The following is a 22,978-nucleotide window of genomic DNA, read 5'->3' as shown; positions in this document are numbered from 1 at the left end:
TTAATTAAATTAATTAGTTTGACTTTTTATTATATTTTTATCTGTGCTGGAAGGCGCCCAGAGTGGCAGGAGAAACCAAGCCAGATGGGCGGAGTATAAATAATACAACTATTATTATTATTATTATTATTATTACTGTTTTTCTTTTGCTATGTCAAGACGGGTTTGATGTCTTCCCCACTAGGATGAGATCTATTTCATGGTTTGTGAGTCATTGTTTCTACGTTTGCATCCACACATGCAAATCAGCCCGTGCAAGCTTCATGCACGTTTTTGGGTCCTTTTCCACCCAGCTACTCTGCCTGGCAAGGCAACGCGGCACAGCTCAGACAAGGCCAGAGTGGCTTGGAGGGCTGCAAACTCCGGCCAGGCAGGCTGTTTCTGGGCCACCACCAAGAACCCACCGACAGTCATCTACGGCGCACATAGCAGCAGGGCAGCAGCAGATTTCTCCATGTGGTATAATGGCTGAAGTAACAAAACTCTGCATGCTATGATACCAGCACTGGCTTTCAGTCACTGCTGACTGGGCACTCACATCTCACCCTCCCTATGACATGGCAGCCAGGGGTGTTTTGGTTTTTTTTTAATAAAAAGAATGTTTCACCTTCCGTCTTTTGCTTTTTCTCTTAAAAAATGAAGCTAGAAATAAAATTATGGTGCTGGTGAAGCCCACTTTAAATCGGGCTCTGTTATGTGACGATTCTACTCTAGTGCATAACAAAATAAATATTTCCGAAGGGGGGATGATGAATCACACATTGATCATGCCCAGGGCCTTGGCACAAGACAGGAGAGAATTGGACAAGGCCCAGCCACTGGGTCAATTCAAGATTTAAGGGACAGGTAAGAATGGACTTCTCTGCTTTTCCTATGCTTGGGGTACTGTCTAATCCATTTCCCAATCTAAGGTGACACAACAGAATTCAGCCATCTGCAGCTTTAGTATCACATACCCTCTACAAAATACATTTCCCCTTTTTAAAAATTGGACCCACTATTTACTAAATGTATGCTTGCACCCATTCACAGAACGGGATTTGATGTGGAGGAATAGGACTCCCAACTCACACACGAGCCACTCAGGATCAGGAAAGTTTAAATGCACAAGCCACTAGAATAGAGAGAAATGAGATGCCACCACCCATAGGGATGAGCAACAGGGCAGTTTTCAGCAGAGGCAGGAGCAGTGTTGCTCGGACGCTGTAATAATTCTGAGTTGTGGTGATGGGGTTTTAAAAATTAAGTCTCTTTGCCAGCCTGCAATAGCTGCTGCAGTGCGGTTTAAGCCTCTGGCTCCATACAGCTGAGAGCTATGAACATTGTCTCTGACATAAATATGTCCCTCATTTATTTATTTGTTTGTAAGAAAAACACCAGTTCCTTTGAGTGACAATATAATTTTGTTTTTATTTATTTTTAAACACACTGCTGGTTAAAACTGCCAGCCAGTAGATTTCTGAACATTTCCCCTCAAACCAGACATCCTGGGAGAAAGAAAAGTAAACCCAAGAAAATTTTATTTGTTAAAAAAAACCCAACCAGCTAAATGTATCAGGGGTGAAAATGGGGAGAAGAGAAATAAAGCAAGAATAATTCACTCATACCTGTTCCACTTCCCCAGGAATTTTTTTGGGGGGTTGTCCTTTTGCAAAGCCAGTACAATCACACACACACACACACCTGTGCTTTTTACCCTTTGCCCAAAGTTATTAAAAAACAAAACATACACCAATAAGAAACGCTGCAGATGATTAGACATAGAAAGCAAGAGATGGTTAAAGACACAACCCTCCTTCAAAATCAGGAACTAACTTTGAAGTTACAGAACTACCAGTACAAAAACCAATTCCATAAAAACTTAGGCTTGTAACCTTCAAGCTTACATCTGGCTTGTCCTAAGAGCCCAGGAGATCAGCTGCCTGAAAGCACATCAATGCCTCATAAGTAAGCAGGGGCACAGATCCAAGCTTCATGTGTGGTGCGGGAGAGATTGATAGGAGCCCAGCACGGTAAAGCAAGATGGGCCTCAATCATCTGAAAACTGCAGGAGTTCAAAGTTCCCACCTGCTTTAACAGTGATAAAGAGTATAATCTTGCTGAACAACTGATGGACAGGACAGGGGTCTAACTTTGACCCTACCTGCTTAGGAAGTAAAGGGGGGAGGAGGAAAATGGCCTTTCCTCTGGAGTAACAGAAGGCACTCCCTAAAGGCACCCCAAAGATCACGCCATGTAAATGTGAAAGGCACAGGAGAATCCCAGGATGTGTTCAATAAAGGAGGACAAAATAGTCCCTGTCAGAGGCCACTAACCTGCTCCTGGATCTTCACTGCACTCATGACACAAGTTATTCGTTTTTTTCAGACACAAGTTTTTTCAAGTGAAAGAAGGCATGCATAGCCTTTTAAAGCCTCCCCAGCTGGCCCTACTATTAGTCTTCTTTCCTGCTTTTCTCCCCTCCCATCACTCAGTCCTTCAGACACCAGGTTTCCCTGGGCAGTCAGGAAGCTTTGTGGGGGAGTGGGTGATGAACCTCAAGGACTGGGGCAACTTGCCCCACGAGTTCTGGAAAGAGGCTGTGGTTAAGGATGCCTTAAGAATTCTGGGTCTGAGATTTTCTGTCTTTCTAGACCCGAACAAAGCAGTCAGCCTCTAAGGGAACAGGCTGCAGGCAGACCGTTTCTGTAAAACCTTTCCTTAACTGCAGACAACACTGACACACCCACGATTTCCTCCTCAAGAGAGAGATCTTTTGCGAGATAGTCAAGGTACCAGAACATAAAAGCATCCATGGGAGGGTGGAAAGCACTTCAGTTTGTTAGAATAAAGCATCTGCCCAAGGCAGGGGGAAAGAAGGGACAGTAATAAAGGGGGGGATGTTAAAGCATTTGATCAACACTGGCCCTTTCTGAATGGACAAGGCATATGCAACACCCCATAAAAGAATCTCACCTCTTCAAAACCATTTCTCTAATGTTTAACTATAAGTATCTTCCCATCTGTGGCAGAGATCCTTTCTATAACAGCTTACCCAACCTGGTGCCCTCCAGATTTTCAGACTAAAACTTCCATCGGCTTCAAGCTAGCACAGCTGTGCTGACGGGGGATATAGCCCCAAACATCTGAAGGGCACCAGGTTGGTGAAGACTACTCTATGCTAATGCCAGCCGTTGCGATCATGATGAAAATGTTTTGGTGCTGCTGCTGCAATGGTCATGAGTTCCAGTGGCCTTTAAACACACTCTCCTTCTTCCTTAAGCTAAGATCAGGAAGTGCCAGACCCCAAGACAATAGTCTATTGACTAAAACTTCCTCTTGTTCCCCATTGGGTGCGGGGAGAGAACATTTGCAAGTTCAGACAGTATTTTGACCCTGCAAGTTTATGTTGAACAATCATTACTGAAGAAAGAAGCAATGCTTTAATCTGCATCCAACGCTATCATTGGAAGAAGCTTAGGCTCAGAGGCTCAGTTGATTTTACCCTTGTGGATGTCTTGGGAGACCAAGAACAGATGCATATCATACATTTAAAGGACCTCCAATGCATATTTAAAGCACATGACTTTAAAGGCGCTGGGACTTGTAGCTCGGGGGGGGGGGGGCTAGTTCTCAGGACCCTTTGGAGGAAGTCATGTGCTTCAAATGTACAGGTGTGGATCTGCCCTAACACTTTTGCGACTGGTTTCTTTCCCAAGTCCTGACCCTCGTTTTCTCTTCAGCATATATAAAGCCAGGCTGCCTGATCCAACAGCTTCATCTCATTTTCTGGATGCTTTGATTCACGGTGCACTTAAAGAGGATTCTGTTTCAATCCAATCATATGACTGCACTGTGATCTCAGGATGATATGGGAACAACATGCTCCTAACATGCTGTAAGAGATGGTGCCTATCAGGAGGAGTCTCAAACTGCCTCACAAAACAGCAAACTCTCATAGCTGTGTCCCAGCACAGGAAAGGGCGCTTGCGCCAACCCACTCTACCTGCCAGGAGGGCATGTATTAGTGCTAAGACAATGCAAGGTGCTGGGGAGGAAGTCTTGCCTGCTGTCACAGCATGGAGTGCTAGCAAATCCCAGTGCCTTGTAGAACTGGACATTAACATCAAATCACCTGGGAGGCAGAAGGCTGGCCCCATGCTCCTCTTCTACCATTTTGCTCTAACCCAGTACCTGCAACACAAGAATCCAACATAGGGGTAGAACAATCTGAAAGCCCAACCGCTGACAGGTACTGAATATAAATATGCATGCTCTGAACTGATGCCAAGTCCCGGTTGTAGATCAGGATAGTCTCGATCAATGACTGTTTAGATCAGCCTTTCCCAAAGTGATCCTTCTAGGTGTTCTGAACTGTAACTCCCATCAGTCCCAACCAGATTGCCCAATAGTTAGGGATTATATTATGGGAACCTTTGCTAACTGGTGCCCATCAGATGTTTTGGAGCACAAGTTCCCATTGGGGACTGATGCAAGATGTATTTCAACGTGTCTGAAGAGCACCAGGTTGGCGAAGGCTGGACCAGAGGGTTCTACTCAGAAGACATTTGGAATTGCTGAGGAATTAAGCTTTCATTCTACAGTTCAGGTTTAGATGTGCTTTGTGGCACCTGCCAGTTTGCCTTCTCTGAAGCACAGCTAAACTTGAAGTGGAAGAATGGAAGCTCTCCCTAGCTCACCAGCATTTCCTGACAATGCATGGAGTCAGATGCACAGAGGCTGAACTTCCCCGCAGTTTTTGCATTTGTAAATGAGGAATGTCTGGTTCACAGGAGACAGCTTTCCCACCCATCTCACACACATTTGTCTGTTTGAAAAAGAGGAAACAGAAGTTCCTTAGAACAGAAGCTTCATTACAAGCAGAACCTGTTGTCATTTCACTACCTGAAAAATAAAGAAGGCACAAAAAAGATGGAGAGGCATAAGATTCAACTTTGGCATTCCTTCGGTTTCCACCTGCAACGTCCTCCAAAATAAAAATAAAATAAAATAGTGCAGCTCACTGCTACCTCTTAGATGCCAAACATTAGGAAAGGAAGAAAGCGCCCAAGGTGTATTGTCACAACTTAATTCAAAAAGAGCAAGCTTATCAGAGGAGCTCTTTCTCAGATCTCCCAAAGCAAGGGCAGCATTTGGCAAACCCAAACTTTTCATTGCACAGCAACTGGAGCCGAGGGTGTCTTTGTAGGCAAAGTGACCAGATCATTTTTCATATCCTAAGCATGGGACTCTCAAGACAATCTCAGCCCTCTCACTGAATCTTTTTCTAGTGGGAGAGCTTTTGAGTCAGCCAGTGCTCTATGGCCTTTGAGAACCTTCAAGAATATAGGGGAGAGAAACAAAATCACATCATTTCCTCACTGCGTGCAAGTGCTCTTGCAGCAAGGACCGATTTCTGACCTCACCACCATATCCTGCTCAACCACACATTTCAGGTCCTGCCTTACAGCAAATGGCCTCTTTCCTCTTAATGAAACAGATGGGAACACAGACACATTCAGGGAGGCAGTTAGTACCCATCAGTGTCCTCGAAGCAAGAAGGTACAGGACTAGAGAGAAAAGGGGATGAAAGTGGGCTTGTAAGTTCCTACTGGGTAGTAGGAACTTGGCCCTAAACTTGTTGCCCTCCAGATGTTCTGGACTCCCACTTCCATCAGCCTCAGCCATTACGGTCGTAGGATGCTGGGTCTGATGGGAGTGGGGCTCCAAAACATCTGGAGGGAGGGCAATAAGTTGGGGAAGGCCAACGCTAGCAACGCTGGCAGGCAGAGGACTTGCTGCATTGTCCTCTTCTCCTGTGGCACCATTTTGCTTGAACCCTGTACTAGCTGCAGTTTTTCTTAAAACTCTAGTCTTGTTATGGGAGGTTAAACCTGCACTTCACCCTGCTTCGACTCTCAGAGGACATAAGATGCCCTGCCTGGGATGGAATCCTGCAGTTCTAGAGGAATCAGGCTGCCTTCATGACATGCTAGCAGTTCTGTTTATCTGTCAGTCCCAAATGGACCCAGAAATAAGCAGCTGTCAAAAAGGAAGTTAAATATGCAGGATCATAATGCACAAATGGTGTGAAGAACAAAAGCAGCCACCCACACTCAAGGCCATGTACCTGAGCTCACATCCCACCTTCCTGCTGTGAAGAGATTAAGCCAGCCAGACCTAACTGTGGCTGAGTTCAAATCAATCCCTTTGGAAAAGAGCTGGGATTGAAAAGACACAGCGCTGCTACCCTGCTCTGTATAGCAAGCTCTAGTGCTGGGAGAAGGGGCAGATGGAAGGAGTAAACAGCAGGATGACAGTGCAATGGGAAATCCGGCTTCCAAGCCCAGGGATTATTCCACATCCCTGCCAGTATCTGCAGTTATGTGTTTAGATGAGGCTCAACAACCACGGAGAACAAAAACTGGGCAGACGGGTGGTGGTGAAAGAGGAGAAGCAACATTCACTGGGGCCAAAGACGCAGCAGGAGGCTGAATCTGGACAGGCTCTCCTTTAAGCCAAGCAGCTAAGGGTTGGGTGGAGGAAAAGAAGTATCTGGTTGAGTTTAATGCATTTATTGGCAATGTGAAACAAAGGCCCCTTTCAGATACAATTTCCCCATCAAGACTGTACCTGGGAGGAAATCAGCAGAGGACCTCAAGGGGCGCATATGCCCCAACCGTTAACACAGGACAACTTATAGTAACAAACTGCAAACTTCTGCACTCTGAAGAAGGGGTGAAGGAGGCTACTCAGGGCTCAAGGCTCCCACAACTAGGCCAGTCTTGCCAAGGACTGCAGGACAGAGGACACAAAAAAGCTGCCAGCCACATACTAAGACATCCTCAAGTGACTGTGTAAGGAAATGGCAGGAAGTTTATTGTGTGTGTGTTTGGAGCAGAGGGAAATAAGGGTACAGGGAAGGAGCACAATGAAGAGGCGACAGTCTGGATCAGCCACAATGGTTGGTCTAGGCAAGACCACCCTGGCTGGTGACATGAGGAGAAAGATTGCCTGCAAAAAATGGGTGCAAGGGGGGCTCCAGCCTTGCCAGTTGCCAAGTGCCAACTAATGCCCAGTTCACAGTTATGCAAGAATCCTCACTGTGCAGAAAGACAAGACAAAAAGCGAAATCTGCTTCTTTAAGCCAACAACTGGAGATGCGCCCTCTGTTTAGTTTCCCCATGAAAGGCCTTCCTCTATGCTGTTTTGTCCCTGAACTGGACTGCCAATTCTCACTCTCTTTTCACAGCAATGGAAAACCAGAAAGCCACAAGAACCCAATGTACAGATTTAAAATAATTCTCCCTGTTTTCACCGGGAAGCGGGAATCAGACAGGCCCTGCGATGTAGGTGTCACTGAAAACTGATCACAATCCAGGTCAATATGACAGCTCTCTCCTATACCACAAAAGGTTAAAGTGGGCATCTCCCTTGGTCATGTTCTGAAACCGCCTCCCCAAAACGAGGAAAGGAGAAGATGCCTACTTGGCTCATCCTTTCACAGTGCATCGCAAATATTCTGGCTGCACAGGATTTGCCACTATACAATCTGCAGTTCTCGGGATGGTACTCCTTTCTTTAAGGGCTATTTCAGACTGTTAATGTTAATCTTCCAGAATTGGGGCGGGGGGGGGAGAGAAACAACCAGAAACTGGTGGCCAGCAAACCAGTGAAAGTGAGATACACCTGATAATTCAAAAACAAAACACTGGCACTTCGTTTTTCAAGTCCATTTAAAAACACAAATACACAAACATAACACAACTGAAGCATTTCAAGGAGGTCCAGGGGCATGGAGACAAGTTGTGACAGAGGTCTCCCTGCACTGGTGCTCCTAAAAACAAATGGAAAAAATGCCTTCTTCAGCTCAAAAGGTGGCAGGTCTCCTGGAACAAGGGAGATTAAAAGGCCACCAAGGAGATCAAAAAGATCCTAAATCTTTGCCAGAGCTCCAATCTTTACGTACCAAGTTCTCATCAGGGACATGCAGAATGGAAAGGGGTCCTGAGTGTCGAAACAGGTGTGTGTGTATGCGTGTGTGCACGCACGTGCATTAGAATAGAGGGACATTTAAAGCAACAATTGATGGGGCATTAGAGGAAATCCCCCAAGGACAAGCAAATGGGAAGTGGGAACCATTCAGGGACAAACAAAGGGTTCTGTGTCGAGAAAAGAAACTGCCCTCTGGAGGCTTAAGCCTTTCCAGAGTGGCCGGTCAGATGCTGCAGTGACCATGGAAAAAACATTTCTCCCAGGCAGGGCAGCTGAACAAGACCAACCTGTTCATCCTGCTCCAGTCACCAAAAGCCTTTCTACCCAAACAGCAAGGGGGAGCCTCTCTCTCTTTGAGAAAAGAAAAGAAGTACCATGGGTTGAGTTACAAACATTTCAGCAGGAGTCAAAAAGCCAGCCTATTTTCCCCACCCCCGCAAGCAGTCCTAGCACAAACGTGGATTATTCCAGCCAAGGCTGTGTGATGGCAAAGTCTGCTTCTTCATGCCAACATTGGGAGACGTGCCCCTCCCTGTTCGTTCTCCCCGCTGCTCGCCCTTGCCCCTCCATCCTGCTGTTCGCTGGGAAGATAGTTCATCTGCATCTTAGAGCCAGAACTACCCAGGCTTTGCTTTCAAGATTCTCTGGACCAGAAAGGTGGCGGCTCATGGTGCAGCTGAGTGGCTCAAGGAGGCGGCAGTTGCTGCGAGGGTGGGTAGGTGAAGGCTGCCTTCCTCAAAGAGGATGATGCAAACTTGCCCTTTATTGTACCTGCTGCTCCTTAACAAACCTTTAAAAATTTTCCTTAAATTATGAGAAACCGAAACAGCCTCCGCGTTTGGTCCAACTCCTCCCCTCTGGCCTGCCACTGGCCTTGCAGTCTCGTCCTTCACAACCTGCACAGGCAGAAGAGGGTAGGAATGAAGACACCAAAGGCCACTAATATAGGGAACATGAGGCTGCTGTTGTCCGAGGCATAGGGGTTTGGTGTGCGGGGGCCTGACTGGACCCGGTTCTTATTGGTCTGCTTTTTAGTGCTGGAGCCTTCTTCATACTCCTCTTCGTCTTCCTCCTCTTCTTTCTTCTCCAGGCCGGGGTGGGGCTGTAGCTTTGGGACATCTGTGGGAGGGAAGAGAAGGAGAAATGGTAGGGTCTGTGATGTACGCAGAACAAAGCCAACTGGAGTGTCCTAGAAAAATCTTCTCCGACTTCGGGAAAACCACTCTGCTTCCCAAAATTATTCCAAATTTGGCAAAAACTGAAGTTTTGCCATCCAAGCTGGTTAACACTGAACCATATCATTTATTATTTTCTCTTTTTTGAAGTTTAATACTTTTTTAAACATTAAAAGAACACATAATTAGCAAGAGAGACTTTTGAGACTCTTCATATAGCGAGCTTATTGGGGATTAATTACTACCAGAGACTGACTTTGCATGTAAATCCTGCAAATTAATTAGCGTTCTTTTAATTTTTTCCATTTAAAAACATTTGGTCTTCAGTATATTGCTTGCTTAAAAAAAAAGTATTTGAAACAGGAAAAATAAAACCAAGACAATAAAATAATAATCATAATAATTAGAGAAAGATTAAAGAAGAATGAGTGGTGTAAAATATATTCCACAGTAGAATTCAAGGTTCATATTTGTACCAAACATACCAAATATTCATGAATGCTGCCAAATAAATTCACATTTAGTAAGAATGTTGCCACACATCATTTATTCTAAGCAGAGAGATCAGTGTTTGTTGGTGCAACATTTGTCTAATGTGGGTGTCTGTACAAAGATGCACAGATGGAAATTGGTCCAAATCAGAGAATGTCCTGCAAGATCCACAAGGATGCAGAAGAGCCATGCTAGACCACATCAAAAGGCCTACCAGATGCCAGACTAATTTCTCCACAATAGCCACCCAGATAGCGCTTGGGAAGCCCAATAGCAAAAGCTCTCTCCCACTGTTGCTCCCCAGACACAGATAATCAGAATATTGAGAACCTCTAGTAGAGGCAAGCTGAAGCTTTCCTTTGTTCCTATGAGGGTGTCATGGAATGGGTTCTAAGGGAGGAATAGGGTCTTACTTGAGCAAACTTTTTGACTGCAGTAACAGAAAAGGCAACTGGTGACCAGGAGGAGGTTGAAATCAGAGGGGTTATAAGAAATAAACTTACCGTCCACTGTTCCCCGGAGGACGTATAGTGCACAGACTTTTGGATTATCATAGTACCCCTGTAAAGAAAGAAAGAAGCAGAGATGAGCTTCATTCTCTGTCAGCTACTCCAAAATTGTCTACAATGCTGATTCATATAAACCGTACAGGTTTTATAAATTCTGAATATTGAGTGGTATATAAATACTTGAAATGATTGAATGACTAAATAGATAGAAAAATAGTTTGAAGTCATCAGTTCCTTTAAAAATTAGACCTTTATTTAGAACAAAAACAAAGGTAAGTTTAAAGCCTTTGAAATCTATGGGTCTGAATGGCAAAAAGAGGAGGGGACTCAAAGTCTGAATATTAGGGGAATATTCAAATTTGAGGAAGGCAAGGGTTCCCAAATTCAGTAACACTTCCAATAAAGGCAGCTTAAACCACTGATTTCAAGTTCAGTGGTACCTAGGTTTTTGAACAGCTCAGTTCCTGATCAACTTGGAACTCGAAGGCTGCAAAACCAGAATTCAGTGTTCTGGTTTGCGAACTTTGCTTCAGAAGCTGAGCGTGCTCCTGAGCTTCCATTTTCACTGTTGCGCTGCTAATTTGCATCCTTCCCCATTGTAATCAAAGCCTTTTTCCTCCCATTTTCACTGTTGCGCTGCTAATTTGTGTCCCCGCCCCCCTGTAATCAAAGCCTTCCATTTCCAATTGCAGTGTTCTGAGGTGATATTTGGAGCTTATATTTGGTGCTTTTGTTTTTGCTAATTTTTTTGCGTTTTTGTTTGTGTGGCTTTTTCATTTTTGTGTCTGTGGCTTGTTCTTCATGGATTGATTGATTGATTGATTGATTGTGACTGCGGAAATGGATAAAAGCCCCCCATCCAAACAATGACTATCATCAGTGCTGGTAAGAAAAACTAATAATTGTAATTTTTATCATGTACATTGATTATTGTTTTCATTTTATTGATCAATGATCTTGTTAGATAGTAAAATTCATGTTAAATTGCTGTTTTAGGGATTGTTTTTAAATGTCTGGAACGGATTAATCCGTTTTGCATTACTTTCTATGGGAAAGCGCACCTTGGTTTTGGAATGCTTTGGTTTTAGAACAGACTTCCAGAACGGATTAAGTTTGAGAACCCAGGTACTACTGTAATAAAAAAGCACTGATTTATATAAAGTTTTCAACTTACTCATTCAAAGATTTAACAGACAAATTCATGTGATTACTACATACACATAAAATGTTTCTATTTGCAGCTATGCAGAGCCAAAAACCTCTGGGCATGCAATCCATGTGCCTTCTGTAATATACAGAAGCTTTGGTCAACATGGGTTTACAGGGGGTGGGGGAGACAAGACATCCAAGGAAAGGGATGTGGAGGGGGGGGGAAATAGAGGATGGAGACCAGCTGGACAATGTCAGAACAAAGTGATGAGATGCAGGCAGGCATTTATAGCCAGGCTGATCTCTCCTTGCTGATGGGTGCTGAAAGGGGTGCTGTGGTTCCTGATAGTGCCAGAGGCAAGAACATGTTTCTCTTCATTTTTGCAATCCAAATATTATAGGCAGTGTTTTCTTTTTGGCAGGGGTGGATGCTGCTTTTCTGGCTAGTGGAATGGAGCCAGAATGGTTGAATTGTTTCCCCCTTGTGATGCTCTATCTAGGAGCCAGATATGGTGTGTGTGTGTGTGTGTGTGTGTGTGTGTGTGTGTGTACACACAAAGAACTTTCCAGTAGTCCTAGGCCCCTGTACTGCCTAACAGCTGCAGTCATGGGTTGCTTCTCTTGGCTTCCGCAGCCTCAGGGCAACTATTCAGTTTTCTATGTATATGTAAGGCTCTGAAGAAAGTGCCATGAAGGCTCAGTGCTCAGAAACTCCTAGACACACAAACTGGCAATTACTGAGCAGGACAGTCCATTTCCACAACATGGAAGAAAATAGAGTAGCCATTTCATCTGATATCTGCGTGGCCCAAAATAATTCAGCAAAGCGGAAAGTGGAATATCCGAGAGCAAAACCTGTACACATCTCTGTACCTCTTGCTTGTTTAGTTGTCTTTTAAAACACATATTGAAAGCCACCTTGAGAACTCTGGTTAGTAGATGAGCACAAATAATCCAAGCAAACATATGAAGATTTACTTCCATGTCATGCTTGTATTCCATGTAGATATAATTGTAAACCAAGTTATATAAGGACACTTAATGTCAACACATTTTATTAAGACATTTTACATTTTTTATTTATTTTCTTTTTAATCCATCTGGGAAAGGGGTGAAATTCCTTAAATCTCTGTTAATCTGGCCCTGGAAGACTATTTTGGATAGTCCAAATGTTGTGGAAATTTGCTTACTCACTGACATCATGCCATTGTCAATAGGATTTCTGATCTTTTAAAAGAGGGATATTTTTCTCTCAGACATAGGAAGGGAAGTATGTCAAGGGAAAGATTGCCCACACAGCTTGCAGGTGCAGTCTTATTGCAGCCCTTGTTTCAAATCCTGCAGTTTCAAATCCTGCAGTCTTATTGCAGCCCTTGTTTCAAATCCTGCTTGGGGTTTAACATAGGCATAGACATAGGGGGTTTAATATAGGTTGGCCATTGTGAGAATAGGTCACTGGACTACATGGGCCCTTGGCCTGATTGAGCAGGCTCTTCTTATGTTCAGGACCTTTGCCAGCAGAGGCTGCGTCAGATCTGACGTCCCTACAAACATTTCTCCATGTTCAGCACTTAACCTTTCTCAAAAGGCATGAATGGTAGCCCTTTACCTGAATAAAGGGAGACAGGATCAAGAACGTGACGAAACCCATCATCACTGAGAATCAAACCTGCTCTTGCCTAAGCCTCCTCCTGGGGACAGTTGGGCCAAGGAATGAGTGAACTTTCCTAATCCATACCTTTTGTGTGTGTGTGTGTGTGTGTGTGTGTGTGTGTGTGAGAGAGAGAGAGAGAGAGAGAGAGAGAGAAGCCACTTGTGAGCAATGGCCTTTTCTTACCTTGACAAACTCAATGTTGAGTTTCCCTGTGAAAGTTGAGACCTCTCCCTGGACGCTCAGCTTCCCTTTCTTGATGCCAATTGGAATAATCTCATCATGCGCTGTGCTGTGTCCGACTCGGTCGAAAATGTCCAAGTCCTTCACCACCACATGGCCATTCAAGCGCACATCAAAAACCTTTGGAAAAAAATATGGAAAAGGAATGAGGCTTCTTGCAGAGTAGAAGTCAGATCAGGAGCAAAAATGGGAGGACAACAAGCTATGGATTGGAGGAACGCCGATGCAGGAAAATCATCCTGACCTTGCTACTGTGAAGGGCCAGGAGAGCAGCCTAACTGACATCTTTCATGGGCGTAGCATCATGCAAATTTTCAAGTTTACACAAACTTATTAGGGAGGATGGAAGCAGTTGCCTTTCCATACTGCCCAGTGAAAAATCCTGTGTAACTCAAAAACCCTACATGTGATGCTACCGACAGTCATTGAACTAAGAGAGATGCTGCCTGGCTGATTTTGTATCTCAGCTGGAGGAGTGTGTTTGTGCCAAGACCTGGAACTCATCTATTGGCAGAAAAGCAATTTCCTTAGCTGGTCAAATAAAGAAGACAAGCAACTTTTGGTTTTGCTTGTAAAATAGGTCTCTCAAGTTTGGACAGGATGGGAAAGGGCCTGAACCCAGTGGTAGGGCCTCTAGCAGAGCCAGGGAGGTTGGGTGAGGGGGCTGCCCCAGAGCAAGAGACTCTTAATCTCAGGGTTGTGGGTTCAAGTCCCAAAAAGATTCCTGCATTGCAGGGGTTGGACTAGATGATCCTCATGGTCCCTTCCAACAATTCTATAACCACGACATGTCAACACAACCGACTGCAAAGAGCAGCAGCAAAAACATACAGTATTTCAGAGTTGGAAGGACACACGATTGTCTTTTGATCTCTAGTGCAATGGATGACACTGTATAGGAAGGGTCTTGGCTCAGTGGTAGAGCATCTGCTTTGAATGTAGAAAGTTCCTGGTTCAATCTATGGTGCCTCCAGGGTGGTCTGGGAGACACCCCTGTCTGAAGCTCAAGAGAGCTGTGGCCAGTCAGGGTACATGCTAATGAACTAAATGGCCTGGGTCATAAGGAAGTAGCTTCCTATATTCCCATGACAAAGGTCAGTTAACCAACTGGTAACAGTGACTTCCACCAGCAGAAATGGTGGTGATAGGTCCTGGTCCCCCCCCCCCCGAAAGAGCATCTGTGTGTGTGACTCCAGGATACTTCATTTCGGGGGGGGGGACATGAGTTCTGTTGTATGCTGGAAGAGTGAAGGAAAGCACTCCCACGTGGTGAAAGGTGTGCATGCTTGAGTCCCACATACGCTTATGGCAAAACCAGCAGGCCTCTAGCACTTGACCCAACCACTTATGGGTGTTACTGAAGGGAGTCCTTCCAGAACACAGTAATTTTTTTATTTAATTTTTTACCTTCTGCTGGGACTGTGCAAAATAGACTTCAGCAAACTTCAGCACAAGAACGTAGTCTCCTTCCTCCTTGATGGGGACCTCATAGCCAAAGGTTTCCTCATTGTAGCGTTCCGTCTGGTACAGAATCTGATCCTCTGGATTGGATCGCAAGATCGGCAGTTTCATGCCATAATCGGAGGCTGGATTCCAAAAAGAAATGGCAACCCTCTCAAAATACTTGCTGGAGTTTACCTCTGTCCCGTAATCCCTCCCCCTTCCCACACTTCTGGCTACTCACCTGTCCCTACCAAGAGCTCCTCACCCAAACTCAGCATTTTAAGGGCAAAGTCCTAGATCAGGGGGCAGATCAGGTGGCTGGAACACTCTGTGAGAAAGACTACAGCAGGGGTGGGGAACCTCAGGCCCATTGGCTAAATGTGGCCCTCTGTGTCTCTCTGCCTGGCCCTCAGGGCTCTCTCCACGTCCTGCTCTGCACCTTCAGGGTTTTTACCTGGGTGGAATGTATCCTTGTGCTCTAACAATGCCTCTTGCTTACCTGGATATGGAGGTATAAGTGTGTAGAAACCATTGACTTTTGCATGGATGGAATGCAGTCTGCCCACTTTTGCCTCTGGTTCTGCCCACCACTGGCATATCCCACCCCCACCCCCCATGCGCGCCCTGGACCATGAAATTCGAAAGAAATCCCCACCCCTGAACTATGTCACACATGCACATATATGCCTTAATTTCTCATTTATAGATGTCACTATCTGAAAAAGAGATGGGTGGAAGTTCTGACAAACTCTCACATGAAAGACACACTTGATGCTGCGATCCACAAGTGACAAACACATAGGTGAACCGGTCCTCTTTGGGGACCACTTGCTGAGCTTTCAGTTGGGTCTGAGTCAGCAATGATAATCCCCTCTACATGTTCCTCTTTCAAAAAGATGATCTTTGAGCAGCTTTTGTGTTCCAAGCAGACCTCTGACACAAGACCACAGAGTCACTTCACAGTTTTGCAGGGCACTGGAGTCTTGCTCTACATGCCAGAAGCAACTAGTCTCTCTCATTGAATTTGGGGCAGGGTGTGGGGAAAAAAGCTTTTATGCACAGTGTTACGGGGCCCAAGTTAGCTGTACTTTAGGGGAATTCCATGTACCTCGAAGAAATGACATTGGACTACCCACTTTTTCATGATCAGATATCTGGGCCTACGTTACCATGACCAACCAGAGCCGTGAAGTTTGTTATGCTTCCACAGAAGACTTTGCAATTTTCATAATCAAATTTAAGGGCTACCAACACACTACCCCTAGAGCAGCATTTCCCAACCTTGTGCCTCCAGCTGTTTTTGGACTACAACTCCCATCATCCTTAGCTAGCAAGACCAGTGGTTAGGGATGATGGGAATTGTAGTTCAAAAACGGCTGGAGGCCCAAGGTTGGGAAACACTGCCCTAGAGGTTACTGCTGGGCACCTGCCAGATCAGCTGCTCCAATCTGCTCTCCTTTCCATCAGCCTCTTCTGAGGGATGGACACTTGGCTATATGGGAGCAAGTGAATAATCCAAAGACTCCCGAGTGCAGAAACACCACAAACAACTCCTTCAGGGGAGGCTGCCCACTGCACCTCTGCATGAGCCAAGTAACACAGAGCTTGGGCTCTTCTGAGGGTTATGAAAGTGTGTATTGTTTCCTTCTAAAAGTAATGCTTTCCAGGGTGGGGGATGCCTCAGCTATCAGCAGTTTGAAAAAGGCCTGCTGCAAACTGCAGTGTGCATACAAGCCGAGCAGCTAGAACAGCTGTGGACTCATAGAGAAATACTTCTAGAAGCAGCCAAACATAGCTCTTCCAAAGAAAGCATGTATGAATGATAGAAAATTAAAACCATCACCACCTCCTTGCTTTTGTTAGCAATGAGTATCATAGTTTGGGGAGGGGGAAATGGTCAAACTGAAAACGGTGGGGGTGAGTGGATCACCCACAAGAAAAACAGGCCAATTCCTCTCTCAACTTTTCTTTCAGAATAAAGACTGGTTAATGTTTGAGTTGTGTTTCTGCTGTGCTACAGATTTGAGTACAGAGTCAAACCCCTCTCTGCAGCTGTAAATACAGGAGGAAACTGCCGCCAGCCCCACCTTTGATGGAGCTTTGAAGGAGGCTTACATGAGGTCTAGCCCTATGCCACTTCAAACACCTGCCTGAGCACAGTGACACCAATGGCCCTGAGTTCACTGACAGTCTGTTCCTTCCTTCCCACCCACCTCATAGCACTTTGGAAATAGACGTGTTGTTGGTTTGGCTATTTTAGCTACCAGGAAGGCTGTGCTCAGAACCAGTGTGACAAGGTGTGTCTGAACCCACATGAATGTCCTGCACTTATGTGTACTCCTGCAAACACTACCAAGAGGTTTAGGACCTTTTGCTATAGTTACATTGTGCGTTTGTTATGAATATGTGTTTGTCCATAACCTTATACCCACAAGAAATTATCTGGCAAAAGGAATAGTTTGGCTTATTGCATGAAATGAACGTTGCAGAATATACAGATGCTGCTTCGGACAGCAAAGCTACAATATAAGCAAGCAGCAAATTTTATAGTACATACACACCCTGATCTAAAGAATAAAAGAAGAGTCCCTATCAAAAGCCTAGAGAGAGTATGTGACATTTGTCACAGACCCACACTAAAAGTTAAGCAAGGGAGTACTTTACTCCGATGAACATAAAGAGTGCCCGGTGGATCAGATCAAAGGTCTACCGAGTTCATCACTCTGTTCCCACATTGGACAAACACATGCCTCCTCTGGAAAGCTCATAATCAGGATATGAGTGCAAGAGCACTCTACCTACTTGTGACTTCCAGCAGCACTGGAGGCAGAGCATAGGCATTGTGGCGAGTACCCATGGATAGCCTTTATCCTCCATGACTTTGTCTAAAACCCTTTTAAAGCCATCCAGGTTGGTGGCCATCACTACATCTAGTGAGAGCGAATCCCAGAGTTTAACTATGCACCGTGTGAAGAAGTACTTTCTTTTCTCTGTCCTGAAGCTTTCAACATTCAGCTTCAGTGAATGGCTCTGAGTTCTAGTATTATGAGAGTGGGAAGCAAAGTTATCCTTGTCCACTTTCTCCATACCATGCAAAACTTTTTAATGCCCTCACTATATGTTCTTTCTAAAGTTAATGCTCCAACCAATGTAACCTTCCTCATGTAGGAGGGGTTGTTCCAGCCTTGATCATTTTGTTTTCTCTTTTCTGAACCTATTCCAGTCCTACAATAACTTTTGAGGTGCAGCAATCAGAATTGCTCTTGCTTGTAAAAGAAATTGTTTTTAGTCCTCATTTCTTGCCAAACAAAGCAATTTGAAAGGGAGGAAGCAAGTTTTACCCGCAGAAAAAATAAATCTTTAGCAACGCTTCAGTGCAGTGACACTTAACTATTCAAGGTAAGCAATATTTGTACTATCTTGGCATGGCTCTGAGTCAGAAATTTGGATTTTTACTTGGTACAATGGTGCTAAGAATATTTGAAACAAGAAGAGAAGAAGCTTCTGCAACATGATTACAAGAAAGGGATATACTTCAAAACCACATCCTAGAACTTTAAATTTGGAAAGTGATTCTAAAGGTAATCTACTCCAACCCCAATACCCAGTACAGGAATCTTACAACACCTCAGAGAATCATCCCACCTCTGCTTACAGACTTCTAGCAAACGAGAGCCTGCCATCTGCCAAGGCAGCCTATTCCATTGTCAAACAGCTCTAATCATTAGCAAGTGTCTCCTAACATTTCATCCAAATGTGCTTCCTTGAAATTTCCACCCTCCGCTAAGCAAGATATTGAGCAAGACTAGAATGCATGGTAGACTAGAAACATGACTGCAGCTTACAACCTGTATTGCACAATCATGGAGTCTGTTAAGACGTTTTCCCCAGCATGCCTCCCCACCCCAACAAGACGGAAGTGTACAACTGTGCACTGCAGTTTTGTGGCAAAGTCCTTTGTACACTTGAAATCTCCTTGCAGAAGTTTGCCTCTCAGCCTAGATTTGGCTGGCTACCTGACAATTAGCAGGCACAGACGCCAGCAGCCAGCATAAGCCAAGAGTTTGGATTAGATGTAAGAAGAAAAACTGCAGCCAAGCGAGAGAGAAAGCAACACAAACATCCACCTTGGTGAAATAAGCCTGGAAGGATAGTGAACTTCTGGGTAAATGACAGCGAACACAAGGGGCTCTCTTTAAGAAGCTGAGCAATGACTTAACATATGCTGTCCTCCAACACCTGAAAGGATCAGCACAGCAAAGAAGAAAGGAGAAGGTTAACAGTGAATATGTAAATAAAAAGGAAAAAAATGGTTGGGGCCGTCTTGTAACACAAGCAGCTATGAGTCTGATAAAAAGCAGCTTCCGGCTTACAGTAACCACAAACGGTTCCCAAGAAAAGCACCTGGAACCTTCATGGAACTCATTTTAGCAAGAGTCAGCAGTCACCCCACCCATCTCTACAGAAACCCACCCCACCCTGTGTCGTGCACCAACCAAAATGGGAACAGACCACATGCTCATTAAGTGTCCAGTTCCCCATGTTTGCTGTTCCCTGTTCATAAGCTAGCTATGCGGATTATAAGGGAAAGGGGGACAGCCCCTGAAGGGACAAAGTACAGCCGCAAGAGAGGCCAATGCAGTGTGCATTTAGAAAGGGATCTGGGTGAAAAGAGGACACAAATGGAGGGGTTGTGTGGAGCAAAAGAGACAGAAGCTGGCTCAGTCCTGGGTGAAGGAAGAGCAGAACGAAGGGAAGCAGGCCATTGCAGCAAACAGGAGGGACAGTGGGAGCAACCTTTCAAGGTCACAGGAGATGGGTTACCCTAAGCATGTGTTCACTCCCTTCATTTTATAGCTCAAGAGAGTGGCAAGGTGGAATAATATTGTGCTGCTTTGAATTTCTACTTCTAAAGAAAGGAGAGTTGACATCATGATAGCATAGGAAATATGGTGGGGTTCTGTGAATGCAAATATGGGTGCAGGAGAAGTGGAATGTGGGACAAAAAGACAACTTGCCCAGGAGACAAGGCAGGAGCCCAGAGAACAAAAAACAAAAACAAAAACCCTGAGGACAGGGATTCTCTCTTTTAAAAACTGATTTGTAAGCTGCTCTGAGGGCTTTTTAAAGCTGAAAATTGGGGGATTGGGGGTAAGAATGCTTTCAACAAGTAAAAAAATAAAAGCAGACAATACTTTATTCTAGCATAAAGAAAACTAGAATTTTTATGGCAAATAATATGAATTTTTTTGCAATTGACTCTAGTGTTTTGGAGTGTTCTAAGCATTTTGCCTACATTCTCTCAGAACCATCAGAACAACGAGCAAGGTAGGTCATTGTCCCAAGTTTGCACCTCAGTGGGTGGGGTAAGAGACTGGCTGTGCATCAGAGAATAGCTTGCCTAAAGCAACCCAGGGAGTTCACTGCTGGGGTAATATTTGAACTGGGGACTTTCCAGGCTACCATCTCAGCTGCTACACCACGCTTCAAACTATTATTAACCACTATTGCATCATACAGTAACAATAGGGTCACATAATCCACTTTAGCCAGAGTTTTGTTGTTAAGAGCAGGGTAGTTTCTTTCTCAGTTAGTGCTTTCAATTCATGTTAGCAGGCATGAACATTCGACATGGCATCTTACTGCTACTAATGACATTAATCCAGCTCAGTCAATCTGGAGCTAAACAAGAGCATGGCTTTATAATTCCAGTGGAAAGGACTCTTAGGAAAGGAAGCAGCAGCAGACTTGCTGGAGTAATAATATTAAGAATTGCCCTGCTGAACCAGACCAAAGCCCCCTTAGTTCAGCATTCTATCTCCAAAGGAGCCACTCTAGTTGCATCACATTCACATATAGTTCTGCATATAGTTCCACGTAGTTAACATGGCTAGCAGCAATTGATAAGATTTATCTTAATCCATGAAGTTGCCTACACAAAATCACCTAGTGGCTGGCTATGCCATGCCTTCTAACAACTGCAAGTTCCATTATAGCAGCCTTCCTCAACCTAGTCGTTTTAAGCTAAAACTTCCACCAGCCTCAGCATCATACATGGATGTGCTGATTGGGACTACAATGCCGCCCATCAACCCCAAAGAACTGGAGGGCACCAAATTGTCAAAGTCCACATTATGTGCTATATGAAGAAGTGCTCCTTCTAATCCTGAACCTATCTGCCAATAGCCTCCATTGACAACTCTGAATTCTAGCACCAAACAAGAAAAACAACTAAATGCACCATGCATAACTTTATAAGCCTCTACCCTCATCTGTCTTCAACTGGTGGGTTGTGACCCTACCTGGTCACAGCCTGATCCAAGGTGAATAACAGCAGCAGCACTTTCACCATAGAAATATACTGTAGAAAATTAAGAAATGGGCCCCCAAACACGTGTCCAGATTAAAGGTGGGTGCAGAGTAAAAAAAAAAGGTTGATGACCACCTAGCACCCAGTGTCTGCAACAAATGCTCTAAGAGCTGGTATGCAGGACGCCATAGTTGTTCTCACCGCTACCACATCAGGCATCCTACCCCTGCTCATGAGAGCTGCATTTTACTATTACACCCAACAAACCACCCCATCTCTCCCTGCTGCTTTTAACAGAGGCCACCTAAGGCAACCTTTTTCCAGGAAAGGGGTGGGTTGGTCCAGATGTTTTGGGCTACAACTCCCCATTTTGGGGCAGTAGTGCAAAACCTATGGGAGAATCCCTTTCCCTGCTACAGTCAGTTGGCTGCCTTAGGTCCTTTTTAAAAAAATTAAAATGTGGGTGCAGAGACTATGATTGCTAAGGACAATCCTTCACGTGTAGGTGTATTATTCCTGGTGGTGATGATGGGAGATACTGAACTACGCGTCCCCCTCCCCCCTCAACTCCTGTGGCAGTGAGTTCCACAGGCTGACCAGGCCTGTCTGGACGTTCTCACCTCGTCCCACCCGTCCTTCGAGGGGGTCCTTCCGGAAGTGGATGCCGTGGACGTCCACATGGGCCTCCCCGCCCGCGTTGACCGCCCAGATCACGTTCTCCGTCAGGCCGGCGCCTTCCACGGCGTGAGGCGGCTGCGGCGGGAGCAGCAAGAGCATCAGCGCCGGCAGGAGGACGGAAGCGGCCAGGAGCGGCGGCCCGCTTGAACCCGCCGCCGCCACCGGAACCGCCGCCACCACCGCCATCTCTGGCTCCTTCCTGGCTCCTCAGTTCGGCAACGGTCCCGCCCCGCCGCGGCCTCAGCCGCTGCCGCGGTGCCTCCTGCTCATGCCGCCCGCGCCTCACACCGACACCGCCGCTTCGGCCTCAGCCGCAAGGGGGCACCCTAACCCGCTAGCCTTTGCCGGCTGCCCGCGACGCTGGCCAATCGCCGTGCGGCGTGGCGGGCTCTCTTCTTCTCGTTGGCTGCCGGAGCCCCGCTATTTGCATATCGGCAGAGCGCGCGCGGGGAGGGAGAAAGAAGAAGAAGCAAGTTGCGTTGACAGCGCACTAGCCGTGGGAAGTGGAGACGGGCTGGCGGACTGGCAACTCTGGAGGAGCAGGAACGGGCGGTTGGGGTGTACCATTTGATCAATGACGCGAGGGGGGGGGGAGAGAGAAAGCGTTTCAACCGTCACAGCGCGCGCGCGCTTCCCGCCTTCCATTCTCAGAGTGCGTGGCGCGTTCCATGTGGCGTGGTCCATTTTATTAACGCGGTGGAAACAATTCGCTTTCTACTTCGGAATGCCTAAACTGTTTGTATAAAATTTGTATAAAAATAAACCATAATAGGGGGGAGCGGAAACGGCGTTGCCTTTTTCCTGGCAACCCATTTGGCTTGAACGGTCCCTTAGGAATTCACCCCCCCCCTTCCTCTGAACGTGTTGGTAAGCTCCGAGATCGACCAATCAGAAAGCTACAGCGCGGCTGATGAGCGCAGGTAATGATGGGGATTTAGCGCCAGAAGGAAGCCGGAAGCCGGCGCTTGGGCCCTCGGAGGCCTAGTTGTAGTCATGGCAACCGACTCCACTCCTCCACCAGCCAGTTTTTATAGTCCTGTAGACTCTTGAGTGTTAGACTCTTGACTGACATGAGTCTGACCAAACTGCGGGAGGCAGTGGAAGACAGGAGTGCCTGGCGTGCTCTGGTCCAGGGGGTCGTGAAGAGTCGGACACGGCTAAACGACCAAACAACAACAGATGACAGGACTCTTGGAACTGATCTCAGAAAGTTGAGAGAAAAATTGTTAGAACGATTATATCTTAGAACTATTTTTAAAAGTATACAGACTAAACCAGCTGCAGCCCCTAACTCAATATACCTGGGAATAAACCCGATTGAATTCAATGGGACTTCTGAGCAATGATGGTAATA

General features: G+C 45.6%; 1 protein-coding gene across 1 annotated transcript; it reads right to left on the bottom strand.

Moving 5' to 3' along the window:
* Positions 1-1,390: 1,390 nt before the first annotated feature.
* On the bottom strand, positions 1,391-21,929 carry MLEC (malectin). Its single transcript, XM_081892940.1, has 5 exons — positions 21,567-21,929; positions 14,601-14,779; positions 13,137-13,313; positions 10,145-10,202; positions 1,391-9,093 (listed from the first exon to the last, which is right to left on the bottom strand). The coding sequence occupies exons 1-5, from the start codon at positions 21,808-21,810 to the stop codon at positions 8,864-8,866; spliced, it is 888 nt and encodes a 295-aa protein (XP_081749066.1). The 5' UTR covers positions 21,811-21,929; the 3' UTR covers positions 1,391-8,863.
* Positions 21,930-22,978: the final 1,049 nt, after the last annotated feature.

The sequence above is a fragment of the Podarcis melisellensis genome, assembly GCF_964234715.1.
Source record: "Podarcis melisellensis genome assembly, chromosome: 16".
NCBI classification, from domain to species: domain Eukaryota; kingdom Metazoa; phylum Chordata; class Lepidosauria; order Squamata; family Lacertidae; genus Podarcis; species Podarcis melisellensis.
The sequence above is the reverse complement of the archived record's forward strand: the minus strand, read 5'-3'. Positions and strand labels throughout refer to the sequence as shown.

Bases quoted from the DNA above. Each gene is read 5' to 3' on its own strand.
- MLEC (XM_081892940.1), bottom strand. From the start codon at position 21,810: ATGGCGGTGGTGGCGGCGGTTCCGGTGGCGGCGGCGGGTTCAAGCGGG. The intron at 14,780-21,566 runs GTGAGAACGTCC...TTTGGAATCCAG, and splicing joins CGAAGGACGGGTGGGACGAG to CCTCCGATTATGGCATGAAA. The intron at 9,094-10,144 runs GTAAGTTTATTT...TCCCTCCCACAG, and splicing joins CCTCCGGGGAACAGTGGACG to ATGTCCCAAAGCTACAGCCC.